Here is an 18598-nt window from a genome sequence, read left to right on the forward strand (position 1 = left end):
AGCTGACATGCTGATCGATCGATTATTCTTAATTATCGTCGCGCGGCACGCATGAAACGCGGAGAGGCGGCCGCGTACAGAAATTTCAGGGTATAAGACACGGCCGTGGTGGAAACGCGTGGAACCCGACATGATCGTAGACTCGTTTCGTAATGTATATCGGAACTGAAAAGAAGTTATGGTACTTGTTTATCATAATTATATCGGAGCTGCTTTAATTATTCATGCGGTAATAATTATACTTCTGTCCTAACAGTTTGCGGTGTGACAAAAATAAAGCCGTTTTACATGAATTACCATGAAGTGTCGCAACTTGGATCTGCACATTAGTGATATTAATGTCAAGAATATTATTTCCATGCCGCGATAGTGACACCAGATTGGAACGGAACCCCTCGTGAAAGTATAGGATCGTATTTTCAGCCGGGAAATTTGCACCTTCAGCAGTAAATAACAGCGTACGGTTGTTATCGGTATTAATTTAGAACGTGTTGCGACCATATAAATTTCTCTTATCGCTCACAGATGATGCGTGTTACAGGACTTTGAGAAAATCTAGTTTCGATAATACCTACTTTCGAATCGATATGGTTAGTTAATGCGGTATAATTGAACGGTTACTTGAAAATAACAAATGAGTTTTAACAACTGCGGCAAATAAAAGACGCGGTTCTGGGTTATAATAGTATAATAGTCAGCGTAACGTGTCCTGTGGTACTAGTCGTGCTATTAATTAAATAAATTAATCGAAACAAATATATACTATTCTTCTAGGAACGTAAAACGATCAGCGAAAGGAAAAAACGGTCATCTCGCACTCGCTGATACGCTAATTAGCTTATCCGACCTTACGTTATTAATGAAATCACGTAAGACTACTTTAGCGATCGTTAATATGCCAAGAAGCGAGCCCCAATCAGTGGAGAGGTCAAACGTTCGATAAAATCAGCGATTCGACTTCAAACCACAGCTTCGATTCTCATCCGCAACCTGTACGCGTGCCATACAAATCGTTCGTTCCACCGGTAATAAAGCAGAAAACGCATTCTCGACGGCTCGATCGGCGAAACAATGACGCGCGGAAACAACGAGGCAGAAATGCAGAAAAGGAAAAAAGGAGAACGAAGAAGCGTTGAGGCGTAGAATCGGTTTGTCGCGACGCAACGGCCAGGATGATTTTTCAAGCGGCATCGATTCGCATTCGGCTCGCGCAGTTTTCGCGCGATATCGAAATTCGAACGAAAGGACACGCGTGTACGTGCGAACGATCCAAACGGTCTCATTGCGGAGGCCCGTAGCCGTCGGCTCGTCTCCGCGAGCCAGCATTGCCGTGTATGCAAATGATCCCTCTTACGAGCACGACCGTACCGAGTTCGAGAAAGCTAGTAAATTGGCTCGCAGGAATGCGCATTTGCCGTGATTGCAGCGGACACCTGCTGCTGCACTTTGCGCGCCGTTACAGAATCGACTGGCTACCAGCTTGTCGACGAACCTCCGCTTGCCGAATGCACGTGGCGAATTCGATTGAATTATGCCGTCTCTTTCTCCAGGAACGCCGAGTTTCGTTATACGGCTTTATTTAGCAGGAAAGAACGCAGGCTGCCGATTAGTCCGCGAATATTTACGCAGACGCGGATTTTTACGAATATAACGTAAAAATTTGGAATCGTAAGAAATTAATCGAAATACGTACGATATAGGATTGTACATAAAACATTTGCATTGTCGTTGTACGTGTGAAGAGATTGATTTTCTGATTTTCCGCTGTTACTGTTTCCGATAGAAAGAGGAGGATCTGGTTGGTAGAAGAAGCAGTTGATACAAACGATGTAAAAATATGTTGTACCGAGCAGAATGGTAGCAATGATAAAGTAAGTCGGGCAACAACAATTGTCAGAAGTGGTTTTCATGCGCTTGTAGTGGTATTATGAATTAAAACGCAAAAGAAATTTGAGCTGCCAAGAAAAGCATTAGCAAAATTACGCGCGTTATACGTGAGAGCGTATAAACAAAGTAAAATAAACGTAGTTGGGATAAACGGCTGTCTGATCGCATCACTCGGTACGCTGCAATTGATTAATAAGGAAAAGGGAATTAACGATAATTTAAAATAAGAACTACGAGTTAATTATATCTCGTTATATCTAGCAGCAGGCATATTGGTCCGAGGAATATTTAGAAAGTAAACTTTAATAACGGTATTATGATAGGTACGAGGCATCTTGAAACGAATTTCGTATTTTTTGGTACGTTTAATATGCGCGTGGAAACTGAACCGTAAGAATACGTAATTCGTTATGATTGCTATTCTCGGAATTGCAAGAATACGAATTTCGTGCAGTTTCTGAATAGAAGACGCGTGTTGTGCGCATTTGACGACATTGTCGTGTCTCTTAGAATAATCTAATTTTTGAAATTGGCTGAAGAAACTGTCAGATCGTTCTAAAAATAACGTTGGTGATTTGTAAAGTAATTTGAAAGAATCACAAAGTCGAGAAACTTATCGAAACACAAATGAAACAATTAATAGACGAATGCAAAGTTATAAAAATGAAAGCGTAGATTTACAACTGATAATCTTAATTCTATCGTAGTTTTTGATACTCGAACAAGATCTTCATCGAAATCATTTCCAGAAATCTTACACTTTCAGAGTGTTATCTATTATTGTTATCTGATGACTTGTATCTTTTAACAATGCAAATAGCTTCGTAAATTATAAATAATGTAATAATTTATCCAATCTCACAAAGATATATTAAAATTGCGATTAGACGATGACGGTACGCAGAAAACGCGTGAAATTCGTGGAACTGTAATTCCAGGCGACTAATGCGCCGCCGATTATACGTCTTTCACGGATTCTTCGATCCGCGTATCCTTCTGATCCAGTTTCCATATATTAAGAGTAATAAAAAGCAAATTTCTTGGCGTGTCCTCTTGCTGCCGGAGGTTCAAGGATAAAACGATTCCCTACAAAGGGGCAGTCCTAGATCAACCGGCAACGCTTTCGCAATGCTTTCAACAGTCAAGGACGTGGAGGAACCTTGTTCATCTCGCGATTCGTTTCAATCAAAAATTATCAACTCTCGGGGACGTTTCACGCGATCTAAAAACGTGTGCCAATGTCCTAACATAGTATCAGGCTCCCTTCTAAATTTCTCCCTTCGAGAATAAATATATAGAATTTTATGTAGGAAAATTTTAAAAACTTTGAAACAAAGACATTTTCCTCGAAAAAGGGGACTTGTTGATATCATCGAGTTATAGCTAAATCCTGTAGGAAATTAGCAAATAAAAATTTCAATTACTAGCAATCATGAACATAATTATAATTTCTCCGTTTGTTACTCTTAATCGCTAAATAATTCAATTTATATATTCGTAACTACGAAATATTATATCGCATCGAAATAGAATTTGTTAATTTTATTTAGAAACCAGAGGGTGTACCTGATATTAAAAACATCTGTCTTCTCTAGTGATCTCAACTTTTGTAATCCCGTCATCGGAATATGCAACTATGCAAATAATATCTCCGATCTCTCCTCTTAATCTTAGCTATAAGCTAAGGCGATCGATGTTGCAATTATTTAACTCCTAGAGTGTCATTATCATTTTAACTTTCTTCGTCTTCTTTTATATATATATATCAGTTTTAAATTTTCTCCTATATTTATATCTGTTTTTCGTTTTCTTTGTCGTACATCTATTATCCATTATCGTAACTCATTTTCTTCCTTGTACCGTAAGTCTGGCCGTGATTTGTTAAATAAATAAATCTGTCTACCAAGCTGGTCGCAATGAAGTTAAAAAAACAATCGAGTCGTCGAAAAGATTAAAGATCGTCGTACAAACAGAGGGAAAAGTGTAAAGCACGTAACATCAGCACAGCTGGCATACATTCCACGCACAAGTCAAATACCTTTGTCATTGCTCTGTTAATGGCCCGATAGTGACTCTATTACCGCTGAATTAGCATCGCAATAAGTACGAGTAAAACACACAGCATTAACGCTATCGTCGCGATCGTCCGTTCTTAGGTGGAGTTTTCTACGGTTCTCTCAGCCATAGATAATCTTTTCTCTCGCTCTCTCTCTCTCTCTCTCTCTCTCTCTCTCTCTCTCTCTCTCTTTCCCACTCAATACCTTGATTGTCCAATAAAACGACGATCGTGGACATTTCTCTCAAACGGCGTATAAAATCTACTCTCTCGGAGCCCGTGGAAAAGATCACCGGAAGAAGAGAGAAACCAAGTACGGTATTCTTGAATCTTCGCTAACCGCAGCCTCCACTAGCCCATTCCCCGACAAATACGACGATCGCCAAACATTTATTTACCCACGAACATCTTTTCAAACACCCGCGCCAACGATGTGGGAACTGCCGATAAACCAACAACATCATGGTCAAATAATAATATTATTACGGCTATTTAAATAAATACACATAGTTGGGATCGCGAAAAGTGAGCGTATTACGCTGTTTGGTAACAAAGTTGCAAACATTACTTTCTTCGTGTTGATAAACCAACGTCGTCGTTACCAAATATTATAATCGTCGAATGGTAATACTTCGTTAAACTAATATTTTTGAGCGATTTTTATGAACTAATATTCCCGTGATTAATATATATATATCAACGTGATTGATACGATAAAGATATTATTATTATCATTCGCACGAACGTATCCTACGATCGGTATAATCATACAGAAAATCACGCAGTTAGGTAAGAAAATTCTGAAAACTTGCCGACAAGAATCTTGGAAACACGTAGGAATGAAACGATACGTTCTAGTAAGATCGCGAGTTTCTATAACAGATCACGGCGTTAGGAAAGATCCACGAACTTTCTAAAATCAGTGATCAGCGGCTCTGCCTCGAAATTTCGACGGGACGATAAAAATCGATTGGATAAATCCGAAGGCATCTGACAAAGGCTCGTTTTCGTTTCGCGGTGATAGCAAGGTGTCGCAAGTCTCAAGAGCGAGCGAGCGAGCGACCGAGCACGCAGTTAGACGCACACGCGTGGGCGTATCACGCGGAGGTGTGTAGCCGGTCTTTAGAAGCGGAGAGATAGCCGCGGCTATACTTTCGAAAGCATCTGGTTTTCTGCAACCGGAGGAAACTTCCTCTGGCCAGGAGGCGGACGGTGAGGAGCCGCGCGCGCGTCCGCGTCACGGCGAACCAGTGCAAACAAACCGAGGGGCTCTTAACCAAACGAGACGAAGTAGAAGAAGAAGAAGAAGAAGAAGAAGGAGAAGAAGAAGCAGAACACGAAGAGGAAGGAGAAGATGAAGAAGAGGGAGAAGAAAAAGTAGGAGAGGAGCGTAGAGTATGCGTGCGAATGCGTGTCGCAAGAGGGACGCGCCTGCAGGGGATAGAACGGGAGAAAAAGAGGGATCAACGCGAGGGATTGGGAGGAGACGAACCGAGTGGACAAGACGAACCAAAGAGGAGCCAAAAGTCAAAGGAAGAGAAAGACGTCGCGCAGGGAATAAGAGAAGGAGAAACAGCGAGAGGGAAGAATTACCGAGGAACGGAATCGTGGCTCTTTCGATGTATGCAACGGATACCTGTGGATACGTGAACGCGCGCAGAGGTGTGCGCCTCCGATCTTGTGTTTTATATTGAATGATCAAAGATAAACCGGTTGTGCTCGCGAAGGAGAGGAGCAGAGAACCAGAGAGGAGTGAGAAAGAGAGAAAATATACAGGTGCGAGGAGGGTAAGAGGAGGATCGACGTGGGGAGAGAGAGAAACCGGTGAGGAGGAAGAGGAGGAGGCGTATGGAGGTGAGAGAGGCAAGCAACGAAATGATCTAGGCGCGGCAAACAACAAACTGTACGCACGAATACATAGGCATTTCAAGCTCTCGCGTATACATGACCGTCCCAATGCCTCGTTCTCGTGCTGAAACGTGCCTCGTTTAATATCCACGATGTCGTTATGGCAGACCTCTCAAGTGTTACCTGCGCGTATCGCGCCGAGGATACAACGATTACAAGCTAGACACGCGCCGTTCCTCCAAGATCACCAACACTGATTCTTAACTCTGTTATCCAGCGAACGAACGTCTCCAATAAACGTTTGCTAATGTTCGCGATCATTCGCATTGAAACACTTGCCAAGTATCCTCTCCACGAAGCAAATGTTTGCGAGCAAAAGCCCATTCGCAGAGAGGAGATCAAGTGCATCGTAAATAGATTCGAATCTGACTAGAAAGTTCCATGCATTTCGTACGTACGTACTTCGAAGGAAAAAAGGATACGTTCGAACTGTAACGTGAGAAAGTAGCAGCAATAGAGAAACACGAGCCATATCTTCGAGTATGATCGAACCTTGACCAAGTAGATTTCAATTTATTAAGAGTACTTTAACCAGAAACTTGTAATACCTACTTGAAATACACGCGCATACGTATGTATGTCATTTTTCTTAATTCTAATTTTCAACCTTTCTTACCTTTACAGTACAAGCGTATTACTTTTACATAATATTTTACATAATAATATACGTAAGAGGTACGTTTTACAAGTTTACAAATATTCATTCTGAGATTCGAAATTCGTAAATTTGGAAGATGAAACGTTATTTAGAAACGAAGAGTAATCTAATTCTACGAGTTTCTTGTACCGAAATTACCGAAATTAACTTGCATGGAAATTAACCCCAGCCATACGTATACGTTTTTCGTAGAACAAAACGATGGTTCCTTGGAACATCGGCAACGATTAATGGTAATGCTATCATCAACACGTTGTTGCGAATGCTTTCAACTGTTTATACTTGCTTAAGGCTTGAGGTACATTTACACGTGACACTAAATCGTGACTTTACAGTCATGACACTGAATGTTAGAGCAGTACATTCTACTGCTGCCTCCCTCCCTTCCTCTTCGAGAGGAAAGTCATGACTTTGTGCCACGTGGAAACGTACCATTTACTGCCCTTGCGTTCTTCGCGTTTCCATGGAAGCAAATTCACGTTAGCAAACGTTAGCAATTTTTTAATGCTTTTTATGTATTTGGCTTACTTCTCTGTTTGTCTGTCTGTCTGAGTGTAATTTTTGTAAACGAAATTTCACCCACTTCCAGACCAGCTAGAAAGCTGAAATTTGGAACACACGCTCAATTCCGACGACGATACAATATAATTTCAGAAGATGGACAATTTTTTTTTATTGGAAATAACAGTCTGCCGACGACTGTTAATTAGCCGAGTAGAAATCTGAGAAAATCTTATCTCACAGTGATGAAAGAGTAAAACAAGAAATATACAAATTAAAAAATAAAATAAAAAAATAGTCACTTTCATTTAAAAGCGTAATTTAAAAGAATAATTTTCCTCGTCAGGTATAGAGCATCGCTGAATCCTTGGTCTCAAGATCACTAAACAAATAAAAACCTAAAATATTACATTTTTAATTTATATATTTTTCGCGATTGTCGATCATAAATCGCCCGGTTATTTTCGTTGCACGTTTTTCAATCATCTTCGTCGGCGACGAAAACTGAGCGAAACGATGAAATAGGTTTCGAAATTCTGCCGACAAGGGATTTAAACTGAGACATCAAATGGAAGATGCTGGGTTGAACATTCGCCTGATGCTTGTTAGTTACTGCCACCGTCTGACTTTTATTCCCTCTTCTTTTCTCATTTATTTCTTTTCTTTTCTTTTTTTTTTTTTTTTGTTTTTTGTTTGAGCTTCCTTTCGTAGAAGAATCGGTCTTCGAATCTCGGGAACAAGATGAATCGTGGTTTTTAAGTAGTGCTCGAGGAAAGATGTTGGTTCCAAGTGAAGTATTTAACGGCCCTGTTAGTTCTTTTCCAGCGTAGAATACGCGAAGCACATACAGACAGAGTGGAGTGTTTGATGCTCGTACCTTTGTATGCATAAAATCTCAGCATCAAAAGTCGAATCGGTAGGAAGATACTAGTTGCTTTTTAATCATAGAATGTTAAATAATTCGATGGTTCTCGTTAAAGTTAAGGATGCTGAATGATCGATAGAATTTCACAAAAACTACTGCGTCGTTATTACAGCGATTATGTTGTTACTGTTTTCTGCGCGAAGAAATTCAATTTCCGACTGATCGCCATAAAGAGAAAGGATAATCGTTAATAGCTTGGTAGAAGACTAGATGTTTCGATTCCGACAACTGGATAGGCAGGGATCGGTGTAATTATTTCGCAGGATCGTTTCAGGCCTGAAACGATAATTTAATTTGACGTTGCAACGTGTATTCCCGCTAGACTGACAGGAGTTTTGCAAGAAAATTAGGTGGAACGCGATATAAAGCATTCTAGCATTATTCAATTATTCAACAATCGTGATCCAATTACTGCGTCGATGTCGGTAATCCAAGGAGCCCTATCTCGATCTTTCCTTCGGAATATCGAACGCAACCGGCATTTATTCAACGCGATCGATTTATTCTACAACGTGTAACAACAAAACGGATTGCAAGCCAGCCAGTACAGATAAAACTCCATTGACGAATAAATCGTACAAGGTTATTCGCTCGTATCGACTAACAACGCTCGAATTTCCACCGATGTACAAAGAATTACGTACGTACGCGCACGAGAGCGTGTCGAAGATTTCTCTTTAATGTATAAATAAATACGATTCGGAGGGCAAGTGACGATCAACGATGCGAAATCGATCAAGCAACGTCGACATGGAAATAATCGAAGCAAAGAGCGATGAAAAAGATTTTAATGAACGTTCAACGCGAACCCTCTCGAGATCCTGTTCATCTGACGGGCCGATAGCTCCTTAAACATCAAAGCCTGATACGAAGATCATCGATGAATCTCATCTCTGGCGCTCGAATATGCCGAGAAAACACATGTTCGGTGGGAATATTAGTCCGAGATCTCTGTAGCTGGTTGTTTTTCGTACGTTATCCCGGTGAGATTTAATCGGCCAAGGCTACCACCGTTCCTAGATCGGTGAAGAGATCTGGCTCGACGACCGTGCAAAGAAACGAAAATCATCAATGATCTAAAGCTCATCGGTTCGTGGGCCAGCCAACAGGTGTAGCTTATCTAAAGAATCAAATCAAGGTAATCTTCCCTCGTACGCCTCGTGACGATTCTCATCTAAGATTCGGTGGCAGAATTGGATTCAGGGGCGTCCTTATCTCACCATCTGGGTCTTCACTCCGTTCACGTATCTCGTTCTCCGTTTCTCTCGCATAGTTTCACAGCCGGACTTTGTCCGTTCCTCGGGCTAAATCCCACGCACGCACATCTCGCCAGTATAGGAAGACAAGACGACGCCACGGCTTGGCCTCTTGTCGATGATGTATTCGTGCTGGCTAGCAGTAGGAAGGACCTCGAGTGACGCACGAAAATTCGCAAGAAGCGAGCAAGATCTACGTCCTCGATTCGCAAACCATCCACTCCCTCCATTTCCCTCCGCGTTTCGTCTCTCGTCGTCTCGTTACGTTTCGTTTCGCATCTGTCCTTTTCAACGTTTCCTCGTTTCATACTAAAAATCTTAATGTTTCCAGTTCTTCGCTGGTCTATCGCGAACTAACGTATTTTTATATAAGCTGTTTATAAAGAAAACTGTCTCCGTCTGTCGAGATAAATAAAATCAAGAATGGAGTATTAATCTTCGCCGAGGAAATGAATAAATTGAACGAAAAGTTTGTTCGTCGGATACGCCTCAATTACGCCTAACAAGTACATCGCTGTCGCATAAAAGACGTGGAAAAAATCGGTCGAACGAGACGTACGAGCGCTCTCGAGGCATAACTCTTCTGGCGCATAACTCGCACGTAGAAAATAATCGGTGACAAATAGAAAATAATCGGTGACAAATAGAAAATAATCGTGGGTATATTCCACGAAACGGACTGCACGTGTACGAGCGAGCTCCGAGGAAGAGAAATGGACCGGAAAGGTGGAAAGGCCCGAGGCCTGATACGAAGCCATCGCTAGCCGATCGGTCGCGTACAGGACCGAAGGCACAGCGTGCGAGAGCAAGGAACGCTTTTCAGCATGGGAGTGAGAGCGTGGAACAGGTGTACGCTCGAGAAAGCATATACCTGTACACATCCGCGGAGACTGCCTTCTCTGCTCTGCCAGGTGTACAAGAAATGCCCGGAATTCACCGCGTCGAACTTCTGACCCCGAAGCGTTTATTAGCCACGATCTATTGCTCAATAGGAAGCGTGCGCCGCGTCTTGTTACTCGTTAGTCGAACACCGACTCTGCGTACACCATCCTACAATCCTTTCGTGTCCTTTCACGTAAGCAGAGACGCTTTTCAATTTATGTGAATCGTTTTATCAAAAATAACGTGTTGATACTTTTACGAATTTTCACGAAACGGAGACAATTCGTATAATGAAAATCGAGGATCTTGGATCATAGAACAAAAGTCTAAACGCACGAAGCGTACAAATCGTACGGAAGAATATTGAAAGATAACATTCACAGCGACATTTTTTAAGGATATATCCAGCGATGTAGAACTTTAGGATTCGATGTCGCGTTTCGTTTGACTTACAGGGAACAAAGTAGCTGTTAAAAAGTAGCTGTTAAGCTAGCGGTACGAAGCTATTTTTTTCATCAAAGTCGATTGAGAAATTCTCGATAATCTTCTCGCCAAAAAATCAATAACACCATAAAAAAAAATCAATATTTGAAAATTTCGTGTTATGCGTATAAATGCTTACTATGGTACATTCACATGTTTGCACGCTCAATTATTGGACACTGAAGCTTGGCAAATGCACAGGATGGACTGTTTCTGCGATGTTCCGCAGACTATCGAAAGATAAATCACAGGCAGAATATTTTAAAATTAGCCTCCTATGTTATATCGAAAATAATTTCTCATTTCGATTACATTGTGCTCTAAAGATTTGCCTATAAATTTCCATAAATGCAACAGATACCAACCAAACTTATTCAAAACCTTTTTCTACCTAAATAAACAACATTTTGCAAACTATCGCGATTTAAAAAAATATTGCATAAATGATAATTATATGCAATATTACCGCAGAGTATCAAACTATTCGATATTTCTATCGTTTTTATTAAAAACTTCCTCTATTTGATCGAAAGTTAACGAATAGACTTCAGTAGACGGGTAATGTAAGGAAAGCCATAAATAGAAGATCATAAAACTTTGTACAGCATAGAAGTAGTAATTGCAAGATAGTAAATATTTACTCACCAGAACGATCTGCGGGATGTACTGACAGATACAATCCCTTGTTTCCATCAGGATTATTCACCCAATGATCGAGAGGTTCGCTAACATTTAAAGTCAACCACCCCTCTTTTCCTGTCGTCGTATTCACTGCATCTACGTATTGCAATTCCCTTGTCCTACAACATAAAAGATACAGTCATATATAATACGAGAAGTATAGCAACTGTGAAAATTTCTATCAAAAGTATGTATATTATTTATTGTAACGAGGCTTAAAGCATCGCTACTTCACCAGTGTTTCCAATGTTTTTCTTTTTTTTTTTTTTGTAACTTTGTATTTTGAATTATCGTAACTTATTATGTATATATATATCGTTACAACTAAACTATAATATATCTCCACATCACGGTACACGTAATCTATAAAAGGTATAAGATTGATTTAAAACGTTTATTTAACTTTGTCGTCTTAATGTTCTGATTATTCGGATTCGCGATTACTTGGAAATTTCGAAATGTTCAACGTAACTCGATCTATGACGAATATTGATTTGTTATAAATATATCAGAATTGCATCTATTATATATTTAAATCTTAACGGAAGACTAGTATTGAGGCAAAGTAGCCGAGCAAAATAATATGTAAAACAGAGTTGAGTTTTCAAAACAGTATGTGTCAAAGATTCTATTCTAGTGGTAATGTTACCTTCTGACTAACAATAAGCTCTAAGCATTGCAACGCATTAACCGCTAAATGCTCGGTGTCACTAATATCCCTGCGATTTTCCTTGCATACATCAAGGAAAACTCGCGTTACTCATTACGTTAACACGCAGTTGTGTGGACATCGTACAGACAACACACGTCACATGGAAATTATCTCGCTGATCAAAACAAACATCTTCCATCCTCACACCTCTACAAAATTTTTACGCTTCTTCAAACGAAACTTCAAATATTTTCTCACTCTATGCAAAAACTATGAATTGTTAATAGGCGCTATTAGCTGCGCTGTTCACTACACGGCTGCTCGTAAATATCTGAACGCCTTGGTCGATTTTTAGTAATAATATCTACGCGAATGTTAGGAAAGTAGGAAAATTAATAATTAAAATGATATTTATCGTCTGCTATATTTATCATCTATCTCTGAAAGCCACGAACTAGAAATCGAAGTTACTTTTTAACAACGATCCCATAGGATACAGGGATGTGGTAATGGTAAATTTTATTTTTTTCTTTCAAACATTTCAAAATATTTACCGATATTGTCCGTCTCGATTAGTATCTAAGGACATACGTGAAACGAATAAGGCTAAAAAATAAGAAACGAATATCCGTTTGTAGTCTTAACTTATTCGTGTCTGAAGATGTTAAAGTTATCATTGAAGATGTAATAGGATGCTTGACATATTATACAGTGAAATTTTCTATCAAAGTACTCTTTCCATTATCGCAATATTTCTAAAGTGTAACGTTAGATCGAAATACGCCTAACAATTTTTACCGATAATAAAAATTAAATTTTGTCCATGGGCATACAAAATACATACGTGTCAGACAAAATACATTAAGACAGAAAAATATATTCTGCTATGTATGAGCATAACGATAGCAGAAAATAGAGTAATCGTAGATGCTATTATCGATCAAAAAACGATCGGATACGTTTAACCGATAGCGTACATATGTATGTGCTGACAATTAGCGATAAGCGCAAAGAGTGTTAATTGGCAAACACCAAGATTCAACAGCAGATGGTCAAAGACGTATATTGTTTCTCTAATAGAAATCGTTGCACGGCTTCGAATCGCGCAATTCATCGATAAAATCGATCAATAGAAAACCACTGATTCTTACGTAAGCACGCTAACCGTGATATACATCGTGCGACGAAGCATACACGACTATTTGCCATAATTCGTCCTCGATCGTGACTCGACAATTCGCGCAAATCTATCTTGCACGTGGCTCGTGTCAATATAATTTCAGCGAAACACACTAATCATTGTTCATTGAGCGAACGGGCTCATCTCCGATCTCCACGGTCAAAGACATTCCTTAAACGACGCATTTATCTTTTTCCCGGGATTGATTATCGTTCCCATAATTGAATAATTGAGAACGCTAAAACTGTATACAGACGCAGGACGAACATTCTCGCATAAATTTATCACCGGAGATTGTACGCATTATCCATTTTCTTTCCGTTCTTTTCCCTTTCTTTTATCTCGGTTTGTTTACGTGTGGAAGAATTTTTAATAAATTATGAAGCTCGCGGTAGTACTCTACGCTAGTATTTATTAATTCTCTTGGACGTTTCAGGATTTTCTTCTTTCCTCTAATCTCGGTCGATTTAAAATTATCTTTAATAGTTTCGAGGTACGTGTAACGAGTTTTTTTACGAATTACGTTATTGCAGATTCAGAATGTGCTTGCAAATTTATTAAAATTCACTCGACTCTAAGGTTGTAAAATTTGTTTCCTTCCCGTCGATCTCGATTTATTTAAAATTACTTTTCTGTTTAAAAGAAGAAAAAATTTAGTATTAGTCTCGAACAGACGAGTAATAATTTCACAGCGAATTATAAAATGTATTAACGTTCTTGGAAATAATTGATATACGTATTGTTTCACGTTCACGATAACGTATTGTTGGCGATACGAAATGTTTGTTTACTGAAATTAATTCTCTTAATGTGTTGTAACAGATGCGGCTGTTAAATTGTTTTCCTTCGGCCGAGAGTGAATTCCTGAATTGCAAAGCGTAGAATTGAATACATTTCAGCCTCGCAGCTGTGCATTCATAAACGTAAGCATTGATGAAGATGTCTCGCGATTATCAATCAACTTTTAGCTTTCCTGAGGTATTATGTATATTTGAATTTCAAAGTGCAGCCGTTACATTGTGATAAACAGGCACAAAGACAAACATCAATTTTTTCCGCGGCAAATTGAATACCATCGCTCGATCATAAATACCGATTGAATCTTAACAATTTCTTGAATTCGAAGCGTGAATAGATAAACGATCGGTGAAAAATGATAAAAACGCGTGCGATAGAGATAAATTCAGAATCAAAACAAAGCGTTGAAACAAAATAGCGATATCAAGTCGCAGAATTATAATTATTATAAAATTTCAATTACGTTTAATACACGTGCACGAGTGTGTATATAAGTACGTACATACGATAAAATAAGATACACTAATTGACAGCGATTGTAAAACTGCGATAACAGCGTTATCGGAACGGTACACGTGATTCTGTCTAATGCATTTATAATTACAATTATGCTAGGATATTACTGTATTTGTTATTATTGCGTTATTAATCATTCGGAATTCAGTAATGCGACACGTAACTCATTTTGACAAATTTTTTACTTTTACTTATTACGATTAATAGTAATTGCAGAATTATTAGACAAATATTTCGACAAGTAACAATGTATATGATAAATTTATAGAATATTCTATTATATTCTACTTATAGAATACTCCGTTTATATTAAATTAATACAATATAAATACAGTTAAAGTAGGAAGGAAAAAAAAGAACAATTGATCTTTCCAATTAAACGAATACGACACGTCAACCCCATAAACCGGCGAAACGGAGCGAGAACAGCCGTCCAAGAAACGGCGGCAAGCGAGAAAAATTTATGAATTGCTAATTGAGACTAAAAGCACGAGACCCTGAAGCTCGTTACGGCAAGTGTCACTGTCTGACTTTCGTCAGAGAAGTCCTCTTATCATGGTCCAGAGACAGCTGACGCGGCCTGGTATCCCTACCACAGGAGAACTCTTATGGAAACCTGGTGCGCACACGTAAGAAACCAGAGTCGCCAGCTTGTCTCGGCTGGACCAGAAGGTGGAGGAGGATAAAGAGGTGGAGGAGGATGCGTCACGCATCGAGTTTGACGGAAGAAGCCGAAGAAGAAAGAGTAGAAGGAGGAGAAGGAAGAGGAGGTGGAGTGGCTGCGTGCGTGTAACTGCGTAGGCACACCAAGTAACTCGTGCTCTTAACTCCTCGCTCGGAGCCCGTCTCCACGGCTAATTTACCTCAATTTACGGAATAGCGTTTCCTGTCGGGGGCCTGTATATCGGTCAGGTCACAGTACCAAAGTCTACGGAAGTATCAGACAGGGATGGCTCTAGACTAGCTGTCGCCATCCGCTATACGTTCTTTCTCGTCTGAGAGGCGGACACGTGGACGCGAACCGAGCAGCTTGCGTTGCTTGCTGAAACCATCGGTCCGTCGCGTCTATCGACATAAATCGTCCTTTCGGGAGATCTAATTGAACGGAGATAAGAATGGAACCGCGTCAAGACAACGATCGTTCGATCGTAGAGATAATCGAACGAAAGTACGAACGATTGGATACAAGGAACGAGAGAAGTTGATGAAAAGATCGTTGTCAACTTTGAAATACCGTACCTATGCACGGGAACTCGTCAAGACTAGGACGAAATATCAAATACCTGAACCGTAGAAACAACCGAGATGATTGAACAACATGATGTTATTTACGCGATGATTGAACAAGTTCGGGGCTAAGAAATTGTCAGAAAACGTACGTGAGGAGCTAGCATCTCTTCGAAATAGTCGAAATTAAACGAGTAGAGACTATTTTGAGAATAGTATGGCGGTGTAACTTTTGAATTACAGACGACCAAAAATAGGTAGCTTTAGAATAGGTAGCTTTGTAGCGTTTATACTTAGAAAGAATCGATGAGGATACAAAATTCTCGTTTGCCTCTTCATAGGTAAGGATTTTCAACGTTCGAAGGTTAAATGTAACAAAGGAAGAATGGGAAATTTAACGGAAGGATGGACACCTGTAGAGAACGAGGCAAAATACACGTCGCTGATCGTTTATTGACTAATTTCACCTAATATCCGTAGTAAAAAATGTATCATTGCTATAGAATAGCCTAATATATAAGAAATATGGCGTAATATAGTCGGTGGTTCTAGAAAGGAATCGGTCGTTATTCGTGCGCCGCTAGACGGCCCTGGATATGAATGAGAAAGGTAGAATCGACGAGAGACGAGTGGGTTGGTCCCCGAAACTCTCACAGGTAGAACAAATACCTGAGATTTTTTCGGCGACTTAAGGACGGCCTAATTAGAGGCACGATGACGATGTCAAAAACCACGGTCTCTGCCTGAAGGAACACGAAATTGGTCTAGCCACCCACCCGGGTGGGATCTGCCTCACCAATGATGGAAGAAGACAGAAGAGAAAGAGTACCGTTTTTCCACGATGCCCCTTCCCCGTTCTTCTCTTCGCCCTACTCGCTAGTTAAAGGTCACCTCAAAACTATCAGTCACCCTTACTCACCCCGAAAGAGTAGCCATTCAAAGCTGACTTCAGGTAGGAACAATACCTGAAACACTTTTCCCAGAAATGGGACATTCCAATTAACACGATAATGACATTCAGGGAACACATTCCATTGCAAGCCCGCAAGGAAAAATACGTAATTCAGCGTTCTCGAATTTGTTGCCTCGAACAAGATGTAAGGTGTGGGAATAATTAGTTACGATTTTTAAAGAACATTCCTTCGGTGGCACGTGTTTCGAGGATACAGCGATAGAAAACCTGGCTTCGGTCGAAAAGAATTCTATTTATGTATAAAACGGATTTTAATTGAAAATGTATCAGGAAACATTACTCGAGCGGGAAAATTAGCATTGCGAAAGTAATTTTAAGAGTACTGTGTTTTAGCATTAATGCTCTCGTTCCATTTACATTTAGCACATACTCTGCAAGATATATAGTAAATACGATCAAGGATGAGCTCTCTACTATAAACTATGTTTTACTCTGAAGAAAACCGCCTCTAAAAATTTATCGCCACTGGCCTTAGGTATATTCCTATGAAATTCTCGCTAAATCGCACGAAAACGAATTAATTTAACGTTTTCACTTCTTGCGTGGAAAGTTAGAATCTTCAAAGCAAATACGTCGTCTGATTTCTTATCGAAGAAACTAATAAGAAAATTAATAATACAATTTGCCGACTGCTTTTTCAACTCGATAAGACTTTCTAAACTATCGGAACAAAGATCCGGACGACCGTGGCAACTGTTACGATAAGAGTCCCGTATATCTTGGCTCTTAAAGAGTTAAAAAGAGCCACATACTTAAAGGACATCTCGTATAATCCTCGCTGAAAGCGGATTATCCCTAACTTAGAACTGACAGCCCGAGTAAGTCGCGCCACATGCAAACAAGCCCCTTTTACAAGACTCACCCGTCTTCGGTTCTCAAGACCCGGTAGGCTGTGATCATGTACGATCCGCGATTCCTCCGATTCTTCACGTCCATGCTGCGATAGAGCCTGAGCTCTGCACTGATTATGTGTTCCCCCGGTGGTACCTCGGAGACGTCAAACCATAGCCTTTTGCCGCGCTCATGCCTCACTCCCGGAACATGATGATCTGCAGATCGAGAAAAAACGTCTCATTAACCGATAACGACCGAGCGAATCTGACGAAACAAAACGTAAACGTAGATTTACGACGGGATTGTCGAATGGCAATTAGCTGGTTCACCCGGGGTAAAGCGCTTTTACTCATTATCCTTCGGCCGGATACCGATAGCTGAGATAACTTTTGTAAACATCCTTTCGACGATTCCCTTCGTAAAAGCGTCCATCGTTGGATCTTAAGAAAAAAGAGATTTTTTTTTATCGTTCACGATGTTAGGAAACGATAATACGATGGCGTTATGCATCGGAATAGGCGTATAATGGGACCGTGAGTCGCGAGAAAAGGGAAATAAATAAAGCGCATGGTTACTTATCGTAGGTACGTAACATCGAAATGGCTGGAAAGCGAAAAATGGTAGGAGGATACTTAGGTTTACAATACTTTCGGGGAATAGTAACGGGGAATAACGCTATACTGCCTATTAAGCTAACGCTTTCGCTCCTGTGGACACTCTCCATGTACTAGAGACTACTTTGGTCATAAAGAGCACACTTTTTTTTTTAAATATAGCTGTTAACATAGTTTGTACATATATTGCATTATAAGAATTAGAACCTGAAATATCGTCGAAACTGTTAATTGTAGCGGAAAATATTTCAAACGAACGTTAAATGAACAGGAGGAGTATAATTTTTTCTGATTAGATCCTTTGTTAGTTAACTCGTATAAAAGCCAAATATGTATTAATTATAAAAATTGCTTCTTTAAAAATTCCTATAGTGCATATATAAATTAACGTATTCCTATATTTTGTACAAACGATTACTATAGTTGCAAACTTTTCTCTCGCCTAATATAAAATTGGAATATTATGTTCGTAATGTTTAATTATTATAAATATTCGTCTTTTTAAATATTTTTAGTGAAATAGAAAATCATATCTTCGATATCTTCTTCTGCGCAACTACCTCGCTT

The 18598-nt window shown here is 39.7% G+C and overlaps 1 protein-coding gene and 1 long non-coding RNA gene across 3 annotated transcripts in view; one reads left to right on the forward strand and one right to left on the reverse strand.

Moving 5' to 3' along the window:
- LOC139988425 (uncharacterized) overlaps window positions 1-18598 on the forward strand; it is a 49179-nt gene that overhangs the window by 6871 nt on the left and 23710 nt on the right. The window lies entirely within an intron of this gene.
- The window catches only part of Gbb (glass bottom boat), a 41723-nt gene that overhangs the window by 5562 nt on the left and 17563 nt on the right, over window positions 1-18598 (reverse strand). For both annotated transcript variants that reach the window (XM_072005824.1, XM_072005823.1), the window contains exons 2-3: window positions 17446-17632; window positions 11202-11356 (exon numbers count right to left, since the gene is read on the reverse strand). In XM_072005824.1, coding sequence (XP_071861925.1) covers window positions 11202-11356; window positions 17446-17632 — 342 coding nt within the window. The remainder of the gene's footprint in view (window positions 1-11201; window positions 11357-17445; window positions 17633-18598) is intronic.

Source organism: Bombus fervidus, chromosome 6 (genome assembly GCF_041682495.2).
Source record: "Bombus fervidus isolate BK054 chromosome 6, iyBomFerv1, whole genome shotgun sequence".
NCBI lineage: Eukaryota > Metazoa > Arthropoda > Insecta > Hymenoptera > Apidae > Bombus > Bombus fervidus.